The following is a 15,282-nucleotide window of genomic DNA, read 5'->3' as shown; positions in this document are numbered from 1 at the left end:
TTTTCCAAGGAGGCTAAATGATACAGGATAAGAGGCAACGTGGTGTAAAGAGTCTAGGCTTTGAGTCAAATGCGCATGAATTCTAGCTCTGCCACTTAGCTCTGTGACCTTAGATACAGTCTTTAAATTCTCTGAGCTTCAGTTGTATTACCTACATTAAAGCAATTGTTGCAGAGGTGAAATAGCATAATGAATATAATGTGCCTGGCTTGTGAATGACACACTATAAATATTCCCTCTTTCCATCCTTCCTTCAGTTTATGCTGATAATGAGATTTTGGTATTGTTTCTTTCCACCTCCCACCAATATGCAGAGAGGGATTGAGAAAGTTAAAAAGGAAATTTTCTGTCTGCTGGTCTTAAGAACCTCTATGACTTGTACCATCTCTAAATTGATGAGAACAGATTTTATAACATTTTGAGTATACTAATACTCATTTTGAATTTGAAGAATGTGTACAAGAAGGTTGTATTTTTGAAGTGTGGCACTGGGAAATCAGGAACACCAAAATTTGGAAAAGGCTCTTTGTGTTTAATTGAATAGTTCCTGCCCTTCATGTGACAGGGCAGTGTTCCAGGAAAAGCAGAAGAGGGTCTCAGCTACAATGACTTGCACTGCCATCCATCCATCCTTCCAGACACTATGGATTCAGAGTGCCGGTAGACATAATAGTGGCCGTATCTCTTGGCATTTGTTGGTAGCAAGGCTCTCTTCTTTCTCCACAGTGTGGCCAAACTGGCACCATAGCTTTGGAAACCGTGGAATGAGAACATGAAAATGTGAGGTAAGCAGCAGGGACTCTTGTTTCCCTTTCTTTATGATTCTGTCATCGGAAGTTTTCCACTACCTCCTGGGCTGCAGGGACTCCTCCTTGAAGAGAGGGAGGTGTGTGGAATGGGATTGGGGGCTCTACAGTTGGAGATGTGTGTGGATAGGTTGTATTTGATTGGTTGTGTATCTCTGAATTATTGTGGGGAGGCTGTGTCTTTCTCAGGGCAGCATCAGTCAGTATGAATCGTTTCCCTATGATGTAGTTTTAATTAATCCAAATCACTGCATTGAAATTTTTTTTTTAACTTGAAGACATATCTTGGAAAATACTTCTTAACTAAATCCATGAAGTCAGTTTGATTTCATGTTATTTGCCCTTTAGCCTCATATTTCATAGTGTAAATTTAGCTGTCTGCCTTACTGATGTCTTTTTGCAAAATTAGTTACTGGATCTAAGTCTGAAGGAACCTCATCCTAAATTGTTTTCTTGACTTTGACTAATTCATCATCCGTGTCTTTGTTATCTGATCTTCTAGGAGGTAGTATTCAAAATATTATACTTGCTACTTTAAGGGAGACAGGGCCCTTTAGTCACTCTCAACCCACTTTTAAACTCTGTTTGGTTCATTTCAGGCAGGAGGAATAATATCACTCTCTTACGGGCTTTAAAGATGCTGCAGAAAAAGAATGCTTTCTCACCCTCCCTCCTTCCTCACCTTCCTTCCTCTCTTCTTTCCCTGTATTTTTTTTTTTTTTCTTTCTGGCTGTCTTTGTTTCTTGGAATGCCTTAACCATAAATGGGACTTCACCTCTGGAAGTTTGTACTTAGTCATACTGTCATAAAAATTCATTTCAATGAAAGAATCATAACCTATCTGATAAATTAACAAACTCATGCCCACTTCCCTCTCTGGCTCTGTAGAGGTCCAGGTCAGCATTGTTGGTACAGTAGGGTCCCAGATTTCTAGGCTGCTATCTCTGTCTTGCCACTGGGGGGTGGTCTGTGTTACCTGTGTTGAGTGGAGCCCACAGCCAGGAGGGCTCAGACTGAAGGTGGAGGCCTTTACCTACTTCATCGAGCTTTCAAGTGGAGAGTGAGAATGATGAACATTTTCTGGAAAAGCACAAGGTATCTGAGTTCATCATATAAACCCATCTTCATATCAGGCCCAGCCCCTTTTCTGGGGAAATGATAACCATACTCTATTCTTAAGGCTCTTGTGAATCTGCTTTCCACCTGTGACCGAGGTGAGTAAAGAGAACCTGGGTTAATAGAACAGAATAGAAAGCCCAGAAATAGACCCCTACAAGTTCAGTCAACTGATCTTTGACAAGGAGCAAGACTAATTCAGTGGAAAAAGAATAGCCTTTTCAACAGATGATCCTGGAACAAATGGACATCAACCCTCAACAAAATGAATCTAGAAACAGACCTTACACCTTTCATGAAAATTAACTCAAGATGGATCATGGACCTAAATGTAAAGTGTAAAACCATAAAATTCCTAGAAGTTACCATAAAAGAAAATCTAGGCAACCTTAAATTGATGGTGACTTTTTAGGTACAGAACTGGAAGCACAAGTCATGAAAGAAAAAATAATAAATTGGAGTATATTAAAATTTTAAAAATTCTGCTCTGTAAAAGACATTGTTAAGAAATGAAAAGACAGGCCGCATATTGGGAGAAAATATTTGCAAAACACATATTTGATGAAGGAATCATATCCAAAATATACAAAGAATTCTTAAAACTTAAGAAGAAAATAAGTAACCCAGTTAAAAAAATGGACAATTGATGTGAACAGACACCTCACCAAAGAAGAAATACAGATGACAGATAAACATATGGAAAGATTTTTAACAGCATTTTTCATCAGGGAATTGCAAATTAAAACAACAATGAAATACTGCAATACATCTATCAGAATGGCTACAGTTCAAAACACTGACACCACCATATGCTGGTGAGGATGTGAAACAATAGAAACTATCATTCCTTGTTGGTGGGAGTGCTAGATGGTACAGCCACTCTGAAAGACAGTGTGGTAGTTTCTTATAAAACTAAACACAGATCCAGATACTTATCCAAATGAGTTGAAGACTGATGTCTACACAAAAACCTGCTCATGGATATTTACAGCAGCTTTTCATAATGGCCAATTCTTGGAAGCAACCGTGATGTCCTTTAACAAGTGAATGGATCGGCACACTGTGGTACATCCACACATGTGTATTAGTTTCCTACATCTGCTGCAACAAAGTAGCACAGATTGGGCTGCTTCAGCAACAGAAGTTGTTAGCACAGTTCTGGAGAAGTCTGATATCAGTGTGTTGGCAGAATTGGTTTCTTCTGAGGGCTGTGAGAGACAATCTATTCCATGTCTCTCTCCTAGCTATGCACTGCAATTCTTTGTTGGCTTTTAGTAGCATGATTTCAGTCTTTACATGGCATTTTCCCTGTTCCTCTGTTTCTGTGTCTAAATATCCCCTTTTGTAAGAACACAGTCATACTGGATTAGAGTTGACCTCATCTTAACTTGATCATCGGCAAAGGCCCTATTTCCAAATAAGGTCCCATTCACAAGGAATTAGGACTTAATATTTTGGGGGGTGTAGGGGCACAATTCAACCCATAACATAATGAAATACTGTTAAAATATTCCATTATTCCAGCAGTAAAATGAATGATATATCAAGCCACTGGGAGACATGGAGGAAATTTAAAATGCAGATTGCTAAATGAAAAGAACCAATCTGAAAAGCTGTATACTGTGTAATTCCAACTATATGACATTCTTAGAAGGTCAAAAAAAAAAAAAAAACAGTAAAAAGATCATTGGTTGCCAGGGATTTGGAGGGACAGAAGGAGGGATGAATAGGTGGAGCACAGGTGATTTTTAGGTCAGTGACACAATTCTGTATGGTACTGTAATGGTGGATACATGTCATACATTTGTCAAAACCCATAGAATATACAACATAGTTAACCCTAATATAAAGTATGGACTTTAGTTAATAATATTGCATCAATATTGACTCATCAATTTTAATGAATGTACGACACAAAAGCAACTCCTCAATAATAGGGAAAACTTTGTGTGGGAGGGAGAGGAGGGAAGGAATATATGGGAACTCTACATTTTCTGCTCAATTTTTTCACTAAATCTACAGCTTCTCTAAAAAATATGATCTATTCATTTACTTTAAAAAAAAAAACTTTCTTTGGTAGAGAGATCCCAGATAGCTCCATTAGCTTGGGTGGACGGGAAAGGTCTCTGTGGACAGACAACCTTTAAATGTGACCAAGAAGGTGTTTCGTTTGTGAGGCTCAGATAAGAACAGTTCCGTTAGAACAGCTAGAACAGAGGCTCTCCAGTGGAGTTAAGCTGAGTATGTTTGAGAAACATCATGAGGGCCAAGGATGAGGGGAAGGCAGTAGAGGAAGATGGTCAGGGGCTGGAATAAGCACGACTTTTTTTTTTTTTAACAGCGCCTAGATTGGATTTGATTCTGTGTGTGATATGAAACCATTAGATGGTTTAATAGGGAAATATTAAGATATGATCTGTATTTTGAAAAGATCACTCTGGTGTTTTATGTCGAGAATAAATTGTATACTGAGGCAATGTTGGAAGCTGGGAGATTAGCTAAGAGACTGTTGAAATGGCTCAGGCAAGAGGTGATGATGGTTTGGGCTAAGGTGGGGCAGTGGATATGGAGATAAGGGGGTCAACTGGGGGTGTGTTGATAAAGGTAATGGAAGAGAGGATTTCTCACTATGTCAATCATCTGTGGCACAGCCCTGGCTCTGGAATTATGTGGAAATGTCAAATTGGTTATAGGCTTAAATCCATGCCCTTTACCATTCACATCCCCTTCCATGGAATGATGTCATCGGATCAGATATTGCTTTAAATAAGTAGGCCTTGTAAAAACGCAGACAATGTTTGCTTTTCATGTTTATTGTAATAGGATGTGACTGGTATCTAAAACTCATTTAATATAGGCTTAAAGTGTTTTCCTTTCATTTTTTTCTGAAAATTTTTAGTTACTGACATGGAAATGAAAGTATCTCCATTAATAAAGACCTTACTACAACTGGTCGACTTTGTATCTACAGCAACTCTGCAAACAAAAACATGTATCTGTTATTTAGATTGGGCAAATCACAGCTAAAATATAGACCAGCAATGGTGGAGAATTGTTGCAGTTGTTGCATATGATGACATCACACTGCTAGACATCAGTCGTAATCTGGCAAGGAAGAACAAAGAAGTTGTTCTTTTTTCGTTTGTTTTAAAAACTATTCATAAAGTTGGCTGAGAGTAACAAAGTTGCTAATTTTTGCTTCAGTATTTTAAGGTGGATGGTAAAAAGTTAAAAAGCAAAGAAAAGAACATGATTTTAAAATATGGCAAATTAAGAGAATTTGTATCATTCATCTCTAATGAAGAAGAACCTCAAAAATTAATTTTTAAGAAATTAGAAAAATTTTAAGAATTTAGAAAAATTAGTCCTTGAAACATTGCTATAAAAAGGGATTACTTTGTTTCCTATGGGATAACTCAGATTCACATAGAATAATAGTCAAATAAACAAGAATGTCAGATAACTAGCAGATAGTTTGAATAAAAAAATAATAATAGGGTGGCATATGTGAATTGTATACTTTTTGATTACTTAAGTCAATCATGTCATTTCAAAAAAGCATACCTGATTCTTTAATTAAGCATTATTAGGAATTATGTTTGCTTACTAAAGAAGGCAAAGTGTCCTTGGAACTGTTATTCACAACATACGACATCATTCATTTTTCTAGTCCATTCAAGAATGTTTACACTTAAGTCCTCAATGCTATTTGCTACTTACATTTATGAAGAATGAAATGGTAATTATAGACTGAGCCATACTGTCTCCTTTTAAAATTCCACTTTTTGAGGGGATTGACAGATACACACTACTATATATATATAATGGATAAACAACAAGGACCTACTGTATAGCACAGGGAACTATATTTAATTTCTTGTAATAACATAGTGGAAAAGAATCTGAAGAGAAAATATATATATGTATGTGTATGTATAACTGAATTGCTTTGCTGTACACCTGAAACTAACATTGCAAATCAACTACACTTCAATTCAAAAAGTTTTTTAATTTTTAAAAAAGAATATATAGGCAATAACAATTTAAAAAGTGAAAAAGAAATCCACTTTTTTGTTTTGGCAAAGATTTCACATGATTTTGAAATTTTACTCTTTGCAAATATGTTGTTTTCTTTGCCTAGAGTATATCTAAATGTTTATATATAAGTGATATTACTCTCAGCTTCATGAAACATTTTACAGCTCTAAGTTGAATCAGCACAACATTATTAAACACATCCAGCATCATAGTAGAAAGGAAAAGGTGAATATATTATATCTATTGTTTCTGCTCTCTATTTTTTGTTTCAAAAGTTCTTACCAATGAGCTAGTTACAAAATAAATCATTCCCACAACATTTACATTGCACTATCTCAGTTTCAGTAATCTTTAAATTGAAGTTTGCAAGAAATTGGCATTTTCACCTTATATAATAAGACACTTTCTGTTATGGAAACACTTTAAAAAGACTATCTAAAACCTTTAAAATGAGAAATACATCTTTGTGTTTCTTAATGAAATTATTAAGGTTATAAGGTATTGTAATGATGTAAACAAAAAGTCAAGCCTTTATCGGGTAGTTACAAAAGTTGTATTCATTAGAGTATTTTTTGCTTAAAAGAGTTTTATGAGTTGCCTGAATAGGAAAAATCAGTTGCCTTCTTTCTTTTACCAATTTATGTCATTTTTGCAAGCTCCTCAGTGTCAACCAGATTGCAGATGGGGCATTGTGGGAGACAGAAGAGGAGAAAACTGGAGAGGACTGACAGCATTTACCTTAATTTTGCAATTAATTCCAGTGTTAAGGCAAAAGAGGGAAAGGAGGTGGGTGACCTTTCATATTCTCCCCACCACAGACCAGGCAAGATGGTTGAGAGAGATCACCCAACCCTTAAGGTCAGTTATGGGGTGGAGGAGGGGCATACTGCATCCTGACTCTGGAAGATCTTCCTTCTCTTTTCAGAACACATTTCTGTACAAGTCTTTAATTCTTAGTGCAACTCATTCCCTGGTAGCTGTATTTGCAGTAAGTAATATAACGTCCATTTAAAAACATTTCTGAAGGGTGATTGTTGGAAGTTGTGAAGACACAAACATCCTATATAGAACAAAAAAATCTGTCTCTTTAAGGATACAGAAAGATTTGTAAGTGAATGTATATAACTCCGGAAGTAGATGATAGATAGATAGATAGATAGATAGATAGATAGATAGATAGATAGATAGTTAAAGTTAGATCGATCGATCGATCGATCGAAAGAACACGCATGTTTCGTTTCTATACCTTATGTAAGTTTTCTAGCCAAAACTTACGTCTTCCTCCATCCATTACCTACTATAGCGCATCTAATCTGTCTGACCTATTCGGGGCTGCACGGCACATCCCTAAAGCAGGGTGGGGAGCTGTTGCTTCTGCCAGCGCCGCCTTCAGCCCGAGCGCTGAAGAAATGCTGAAGGCGAGCAGGCAGCGAAAGAGTAAAGAAAACGCTCTTCTCCCGCTCGTCTCGTCCACCGCGCCCTCCTGTCTTCCCGGGCCCCCGTACCCTAACAGTGCAAAGTTGGCCCAGAGACAGGGCGGAGGGACCAGGGGGCCAGGTCAGCTGATGGCAGGATGCTGGAGCTGCTCATCCCGCAGCCCCGAGAGCCTCCTGCCGCCGCCGCAGCTGTCACCTACTCGCCGGGCCGCCCGGCGCGCCCCTAGTCTCCTGGGTGGCCCCTAACCGACAGCTCAGTGCAGCGGCTCTAACAGCTCCCACTCACAGGTCTCCGCGTCTCCAACTCCCGGTTCTCACCCTAGCCCGCCCGTCGCCTCCTCCGTCCCCTCCCTGCCATTGCAGCGGGGGCAGCGATTTGGCGCTCGGGAGGACTCCCAGCCACTCTCCCCGCACAGGCTGCTGCTGATGAATCGCGGCGCCGCAGACACAGCCGGGCTGCGGACGCCCGGGCCAGACGATGGGGACCTGCGCCTGAGCATCCCCGGGGCGCGCACTTGACGCGAAGGTGGGGGCGGGAGGGAAAGGGAGGAGGAGTTGCAGATTCCCTAACGGACCCAGGAAGTTGTCCTTAAAAAAATATATCGCTGGCCCGCGGTTGAGCAGCCACCTGACCAGAGCAGCATGTGGACTAGCTCGCTGGGTCCCCTGAGTGCTCTTGTGGCTGCCGCCGCCGCCGTCGTCAGAGCAGCTGCTGCGGGCAGGCGTGGGGCGAGAAGCGGGGACCCGCGGCTGCTGTGTCCCCTGCTTACTGCTAGCCGCTTTTTCTCGGGAGGTGGCAGTCACTATTGCTTCTGAGAAACCAGCTCTCATTTCCACGGCTGGTCGCCTGGTGAGGAGTTGAGACTGCACCCCCCGCCCGGACCCACATGGCTTGTTACCTGGTCATCAGTTCAAGACATCTCAGCAATGGGCACTACCGGGGCATTAAAGGAGTCTTCAGAGGGCCCCTCTGCAAGAACGGATCTCCCTCTCCGGTAACCTGCACACAGACGCGCGCGCGCGCGCGCACACACACACACACACACACGTTCAAAATCAATATATACAAAGAGATATTGTCTTGGTACAGTGAGTGGGTGATAGATATCTACCCATTGGTGTTTGGTGTCTGTTTATACAGTTTATTGGCAGACAGCTACTTAGTGAGGGGTGTGTGTTTACATGTGTATTTTCAACACAGTCATTAGCATCTGTAGTGCTATGGATGCAAATATTTACTGAATGCAGTTAACTGCAGGATTGTGAAGGTAGCTCCTGTCTGTTATGGTCAAGTTATGAATCTGTTGATTTGGGCAATATAGAAAGTTTGAGTGGCACTTTATAACCATGCTTTGTGAAGTCAACAGTTGGGATTAGTTTAATGATGCTGTGTTTACTTTCTAAGAAAATAAACTCTTGAAGAATTTTGCATCCAGATTCTGGCAAAAGGCAAGGTGTTGGATGTCCATGCTTGATGAAATCAAATGCTTCACTATGTTGATTCTTTAAGGAAAGCCAGAGAGTTCTTTGTGGAAATATGAATTGGATAGTTTGGTGTGCTATATGCAAATATATTTACATACAATTTGAGTGATTGCTATTAAACTTAGTAAACTATCCAGTAGTTTACCATTTGACTTATTCAAGTATTTTTTGTTCAGTGATTTTGACCAGAAATCTATGACTTCGATATATTATTAATTCATTCCTTGGTACATATTGTAGACTAGTGTTTAAAGGATTCAAGTGTGTTTGAAGAAAAATAATATAGGTCATGGTATATTTTTAAAAGTTTTGAATTATTAGTAAGTGACTGTCAACTTAAGAACAATTTTTCTGGTTTAATGTAAAACACAGTATTTTAAGTCTGTAAGATATAAAGAGGAAAATCTCAAGTTACCTGATTTATATTTATTTTTTTGGTACTTTCTGTCATGGTTCAGTGCTTCATTAGCATGAGTTACTCAGAACTTCAATATATTATAAAAACCTTTGATTAAGTGCTATGTGTGATCTGCATGAAAAAATCTAAAATCAGGAAGTGCTGGTACTCAGAGATATCACTGACTCCTAGTTGTGACAAATTATTGCCTCACATGCTTCCATACACTGGAAAAAGTAGGTTGTTGCAATCCACCCTACTTCCAACTATATAGTACAGAATTAGAAGTGTAAGATGGAATATTCTGTTTATATTGGCACTTACAATTAAATTCATAGGGTTAGAAGGATCTCAGAGAGTTGTAGTTCAGTAAAGCCTACATTCAGTCTTTCTGAGCAGCTGGCCTAAATCCTTCCTATTTTTAAAGATTCTCAGGATTGGAGTTTCTGCAGTCTCAGTGAACCACCTTAATGTTTAACACAGTCTCAGAATCTCCCTTAGAGCAAACTTAAATCCTTCAAATTTTTCTTTAAGCTCATTTCATCTGGAAAACCTAGAATGTTCCATCTTTCTCATAGGTGTGATTTTCCCACCCTTTTGATAAGCTCTGTGGCTATCTTCCAAAACTCTCTCTTTGATTGTGGAAATCTGAACTGGATAGTGAGTTGTAGTAAGTGTGCCTTAATAATTCACAGAATAACTGGAGAATGACTTTATAGTTCCTATACTGTTTAGTTCTGTTTGAATTGGTTGGGACCTGATGTTCATCTTCCAAAATCTAATGGATTTGCAGAGGAAATTTCTGTCACATGGCCAAAAAATGTCCTTCTTCCCCCACTATGCTCATTCATCTCTCAGGAGCCTGAATGATCCCACAGGGACTAGGCAGGTGAATGTGGATGAGAAGACAGAACCCGTGTGGCTCTACTGGCTGGCCAGGCACTCACACCCATGGGACAATATTCTTATTCACTGTTAGGCTGATTTTTACTAAAGTACTAATTCATTTGCAGCTATCCAGGCATTACACTTTGACTCACTGAGTTGTTCTTTCCAATGTTTACCCATTCGAGTGTACTTAAATTACATTTGCATCATTTAAAAATATCTAAATTAGTCTGCCTCTGTACTTTCTAAACCTGATTTATTCTGTCACCTTTTGCATTTTACTGTGGCATTTGAATGACTTTTTCAAGGTTTGAAACAATTTCTCACAAGAGCTGGACAGTATGTGAAAACTAATGTTCATTCATTCTCGGTCACTGTGAGGTTGAGACAAGTCAGAATTTCCTTCACATTACATAACACTTAGTCTTTTCCCTAAATTAAAATAGGTCACTATCTTCCGGACCCTAGACCTTTGAGAATTTAAGTAATAATTTCCTGGTCTAGATGAGTTTATATTTGCCTTCTTTATTAATGAGTTGTGAAGCATGAAACTGAAAACTGGTTATGCATGATTTCTTTTTTATATTCAGCAGTATGTACCCCGCCAGTTAGTTTAAGGTTAACATAAATTTATTGATTTTTTTCATTAGCATAAATATTAAACTCACAGATCCATAATATGAGGTCATTTATTTATTTCTCTTAAAACATATAGCTTCTCTGACAATACTTTTTTTTTTTTCAAATTTAGTGCCCAGAATGGTCTTAAATTGACCTCTATTTTCATGACTTAGTTATTTCCACTCACTGAGACTCAATTTATCTGGACACATGAGTTAGGATACCATTTATTGATTTAACTCCCTCTCATCAAGTTCTACAATAACTTCAACTTTGGTTCTTAGTCTTTTAATCTGAGCCTCCTTCCTTTTGATTGTAATCCATATTTTTCTGTTTTAGTAGAGCTGTTTAAAAGCAGCACAATTATTGAATTAAACTATTTTGTAACTTTGTTAGAGAAGGGAAAAAAGCCCCACTCCTTTTTTGATGTAACAAGAGTTTCTTCTTTGGTAGTTCTGATGGAAATATACTTGAGTAATATGAATTTAACACTTCAGTGCATTAGAGCTGTAATTCTTCAGTTATATATTTAAGGTGGTTGTACAGTTTGTCATATTCAAATCACTTGTCTATAGGATCTGAGCACGTGATGTTAAACTGACAGTACAAAGAGGGATGATCATATTTATATACGTTTTTGTTTCAAAGGATTTCATTTAGAAAGCATTGAAGCATTATATGGACTTCTTGTAATAAATACTTAGCGGGATACTTGAGAAATAAATAAAGCATTTTACCCCTAAACAGTTTTCACAGATCAGTAAACTGAAAATCCTAGAGTGAAATTTCGTTCCTGTCTTCAAAGGGAAGACAGGCAAATATCTGTTGCATCTCTTTTCTTTTTGGTGACTTGGTGTGAAAAAATAGTGCATTGCTTTCATCCTAATTAGAATGTGAATAACATTGAGATAGTTGTTACTTTAAATCCAGGGATAGATTAAGGTAAACAAAAGAAGCATGACAGAGATTATTGCATAGTGTTTACTGGTAAATGTCTCTAATTTTAGAAATTTACACACTCCCACATTTTAGGATATTTATCCCCAACCTATTCCAATTCTAAAATAACGTAACTGAATGATGACGTTAAAAGTCTGTCTCTCACACTCAAACACAAACAAACACACATGCATATATATATATATATGTATAGATACAGATACATTCATTGTTACCAGTGCTCAAGCATAGGAAGTTACCTGTATATTACATTTTACTCTTTACAGTGTTGAATATGTTAATGGCAAAACTTTGTTGTAATTTAGGAACTCCTAAGTTCTTCTACCACCACATTTGAATTCAGTTAAACAAGTAATATCCTTTATGTAGACTCAAAAAATATATTTGAATAGATCCTTAGTTATTTTATGTAATGTAGAATATCATCTCAAAGTTAGAGTCAAGCATGGTTTTTTATAGTTTACTTAAATCTGTGTGTGATTAATAGTAAGATTATCATTTAGAATATCTAGTGATTAAATGTTAACAATAATCATAGTTTTATATTTTATCTGTGGTACATGGTTAACTTATTACCATTCTTTTGAAGTTTAGGTCGTGTGATACTTCTTAAGAAGTACTTCTTCCTGAAAGCACTATAGCTAGACATCCAGGAATATCTGCTTCTGGGAATGTCTACCGTGTTCCCCTGAAACATTAGAAATTCTTGAGATTGTTCACCTGAGCAACAGATCAAGGTCCTTGGATTTTGTTGCTATAGTTGTTATTTTATTTTATTTAGTGACCTTATCCTAAGTTATATATCTGACTAAAGTACTTTGTAGAGGAGGTGGCATCCATACAAACATACATTCAAAATGAACTAAAAAATTCTGTAAGTTTCCCTTTTAAAAATGATCGATGCATAATGTATAAATGAAAGAAGTTCTACAAAAGATTAATTACCTTGAGGATTCATCTATTCAGAGAACCTATTCAGGAAATGAGTGCAGTTACAACCTTGTTTTTTTCCTAATGCCTATAATCTTCAGTTGTATGTATTTCCATTATGCTTAATAAGTACATGTTAAACATACCCCAAATGCTCTCAAACGGCTGCACTTTTCATGTGCCAAATATAATTATGAAGATATGCTCTCCCATAGAGAAGTCACTTGCCTCCTCTTTTTGAATTCATGAATACGTAATACTGCCTTTCATATTGAAACTTTTAGATATTTGCAGTAAAGTGGACTCAGTTACAATTATCAAAATGCATGTTTTCTTTCTTATGTCAAATGTTGTATTAAGCAGATGCCTTTCTTCTCTTCTTGCCTTTTCAACTCTTTCTCTCTCCCACAACTAATTGATTTCAGAAATGTATAGTTGCCATTTATGCTTTCCAAAATAAGTCTCAACTTTCTAGGACTTAATTTATGCTTCTGTAACTTCAGAAAGCTTCCATGATGAGAAGAATCAAATGAGCATTTGAGTGCTACAATTTGTGACTTTTTTAGATGATACTACATTGATTTCACAATTAAACTCTTATGGGTCAAATCCTTTGATTTGTTTCTTTTAGATGTGCAAGTAAGAATGAGTCTGTTTTAGGTTTTTGTCCCGTAATTTGGGAACAAAATAATAATAAAACATATTGGCATCATGCGTAGGCTAAATGGGGATGGTGATTTACATAGAACTTAATCATTTGTAGTTTTTTTTTAAACAATGTTAGTTGTAACTGTGAAATCTTTATTGTATAATGCATATGCGCTAAGATACGTATTTTTCATGTGTTAAGTATTAACAGCTTGAAATGTCAGTAGGTTTAAGGCTGTACTGGGAGCAAAGAGCAGGAAAGATAATATACATTTCAATATGTTTATGAAGTGCATTTTAGTCTGAATTTAGTTTGTTCAAAATACACATTTTCAGAATAATTCTCTACTATATATGTCCATATTTGGTAGAAAATAATTTGAATCAAAATTGAAATAAAAAATGCTACTTTGCTTGAAAATGTCTTGGTTTTAACAAATCCAGCTTTCAGGTAGTTCTTATAAAATGAGAGGTGGCAGCCTTTTGTAGATAGATTTTGTAAAACAGGTTTACTTAGTGGATAAAGGTCTAGAGAGAGAAATTAAATATTTGTTATGTTTTCATGAAAAAATATAGTTGTGATGGTGATAGGAATATATCAGTCACTGAGTTCCATAGTCTGTTGCGGTGGAAGTTCTTTTGGGGCTTGAAAAGAAAGACTGGAAAGACAATTACATCATACCTTAGACAGCATTCTCAATTGTAACTAAGACATTGTTAGCTTATTGAAGACTAAAAGTGCAAAATAATATTATGTAATATTTAAAATGGAAAGGGCTTTAAAAAATATTCATTGACTGTCTTACTTGTCCTGAGATGGACTTACAATGACATGCATTGAACTAAACTTTTATTTCATTCAAATCTGATACCAAAAATCTAAACATTAACTTCAAAAAAACTGATATAATTTTTCTTCACAGAAAGAAAACTATATACTTAACTATTTTTCCTTTCTTCTTTGGCTGGTAGGAAACCAGAGACAAATCTGTGAGGGGGATCGATGTTGGCCTTCAGAGCAACATGATGTCCTCTCCCCTACTCATCTCCTAGTCCCAGTTTAGCTCTTATTTTATTTTCCATGGCTCTCATCCTTTTAAATCTGCATTTCTTGTTTTAATGTATAAAGTTTCTTTCAGATGACTTAGATCTGTTGTGAATACAAGTCAGGCTACAAATATTCAGTGATAAAAGACAGGCTATCCAAATACAGGGATGCCCATCAGAATTTTAGACTGGACAGCGTTGAGCATGATTCGTGGAGAGTACTCATTTTGCTCATTTGTAGCAAGTATAATTAGGGCTGCCAGTTTTTTGCTTTGACAATTGGCAAATTCCTTTTGGCAAGTTTGATTTCACTTTTGTGTGGGTGTATGAATATAGTTTATTTTGAAGTGCATATTGCAGTTTGTTTTTTTCTAAACAATCTTTTCCTTCCCTGCTATTCTTCTTGCCATTGATCCTTATTCTTTTCACTAGCATGGTTACCAATTTTTTGAACATCTTTATTTGGTTCATGCATAAATGTTGGCATATACTTCTAACTCCAGAGGCACAAGCCTTGCAAATGGAGAGAACCACCTTGTTCTGTCTCATATACCCAAACATGCAAGTTCCTTCTCTGTTCACCATCTGCAAATGCCTTTCATCTCTAGCTCAGAATTTGGAGCTTCCCCTTATCTCCATTCAGAACCCACCTACCAGTGTTCTTCCCCTGCTGTCTTTCCCACAGCTATTACTCAGCCCTTCATTTGTCGCATGTTACCTTTTCAGTGACAGAAAAATAGTCAACCCCTCCACATATGTTCTTTTTAGATCTCTATTTTGCTCTGAATAATTATATTCCCTACCATGTTTCTTGGCAAGCAAAGGAGATATGTATTTCCTGTGTGTGAATGATATAAATACCAAATTCTAAAGAGAAAATAACCATTGGACCACTTTTTTGAATGATGGA

At 37.1% G+C, this 15,282-nt stretch overlaps 1 protein-coding gene and 1 long non-coding RNA gene across 2 annotated transcripts in view; both read left to right on the top strand.

Moving 5' to 3' along the window:
- Positions 1 to 2,437, top strand: part of LOC135321705 (uncharacterized) — a 324,764-nt gene extending 322,327 nt beyond the window's left edge. Inside the window, exon 4 of the long non-coding RNA XR_010381711.1 lies at positions 727 to 2,437. This is a non-coding gene — a long non-coding RNA (uncharacterized LOC135321705). The remainder of the gene's footprint in view (positions 1 to 726) is intronic.
- Positions 2,438 to 7,924: 5,487 nt separating this feature from the next.
- Positions 7,925 to 15,282, top strand: part of ZNF804B (zinc finger protein 804B) — a 451,467-nt gene continuing 444,109 nt past the window's right edge. Inside the window, exon 1 of the mRNA XM_010978012.3 lies at positions 7,925 to 8,391. Within this exon, the coding sequence (XP_010976314.2) occupies positions 8,284 to 8,391 (108 nt within the window). The 5' untranslated portion in view covers positions 7,925 to 8,283. The remainder of the gene's footprint in view (positions 8,392 to 15,282) is intronic.

The sequence above is a fragment of the Camelus dromedarius genome, chromosome 7 (genome assembly GCF_036321535.1).
Source record: "Camelus dromedarius isolate mCamDro1 chromosome 7, mCamDro1.pat, whole genome shotgun sequence".
In the NCBI taxonomy this organism is placed as follows: domain Eukaryota; kingdom Metazoa; phylum Chordata; class Mammalia; order Artiodactyla; family Camelidae; genus Camelus; species Camelus dromedarius.
Note: the sequence above shows the minus strand (reverse complement) of the source record. Positions and strands in the feature narration are given on the sequence as shown.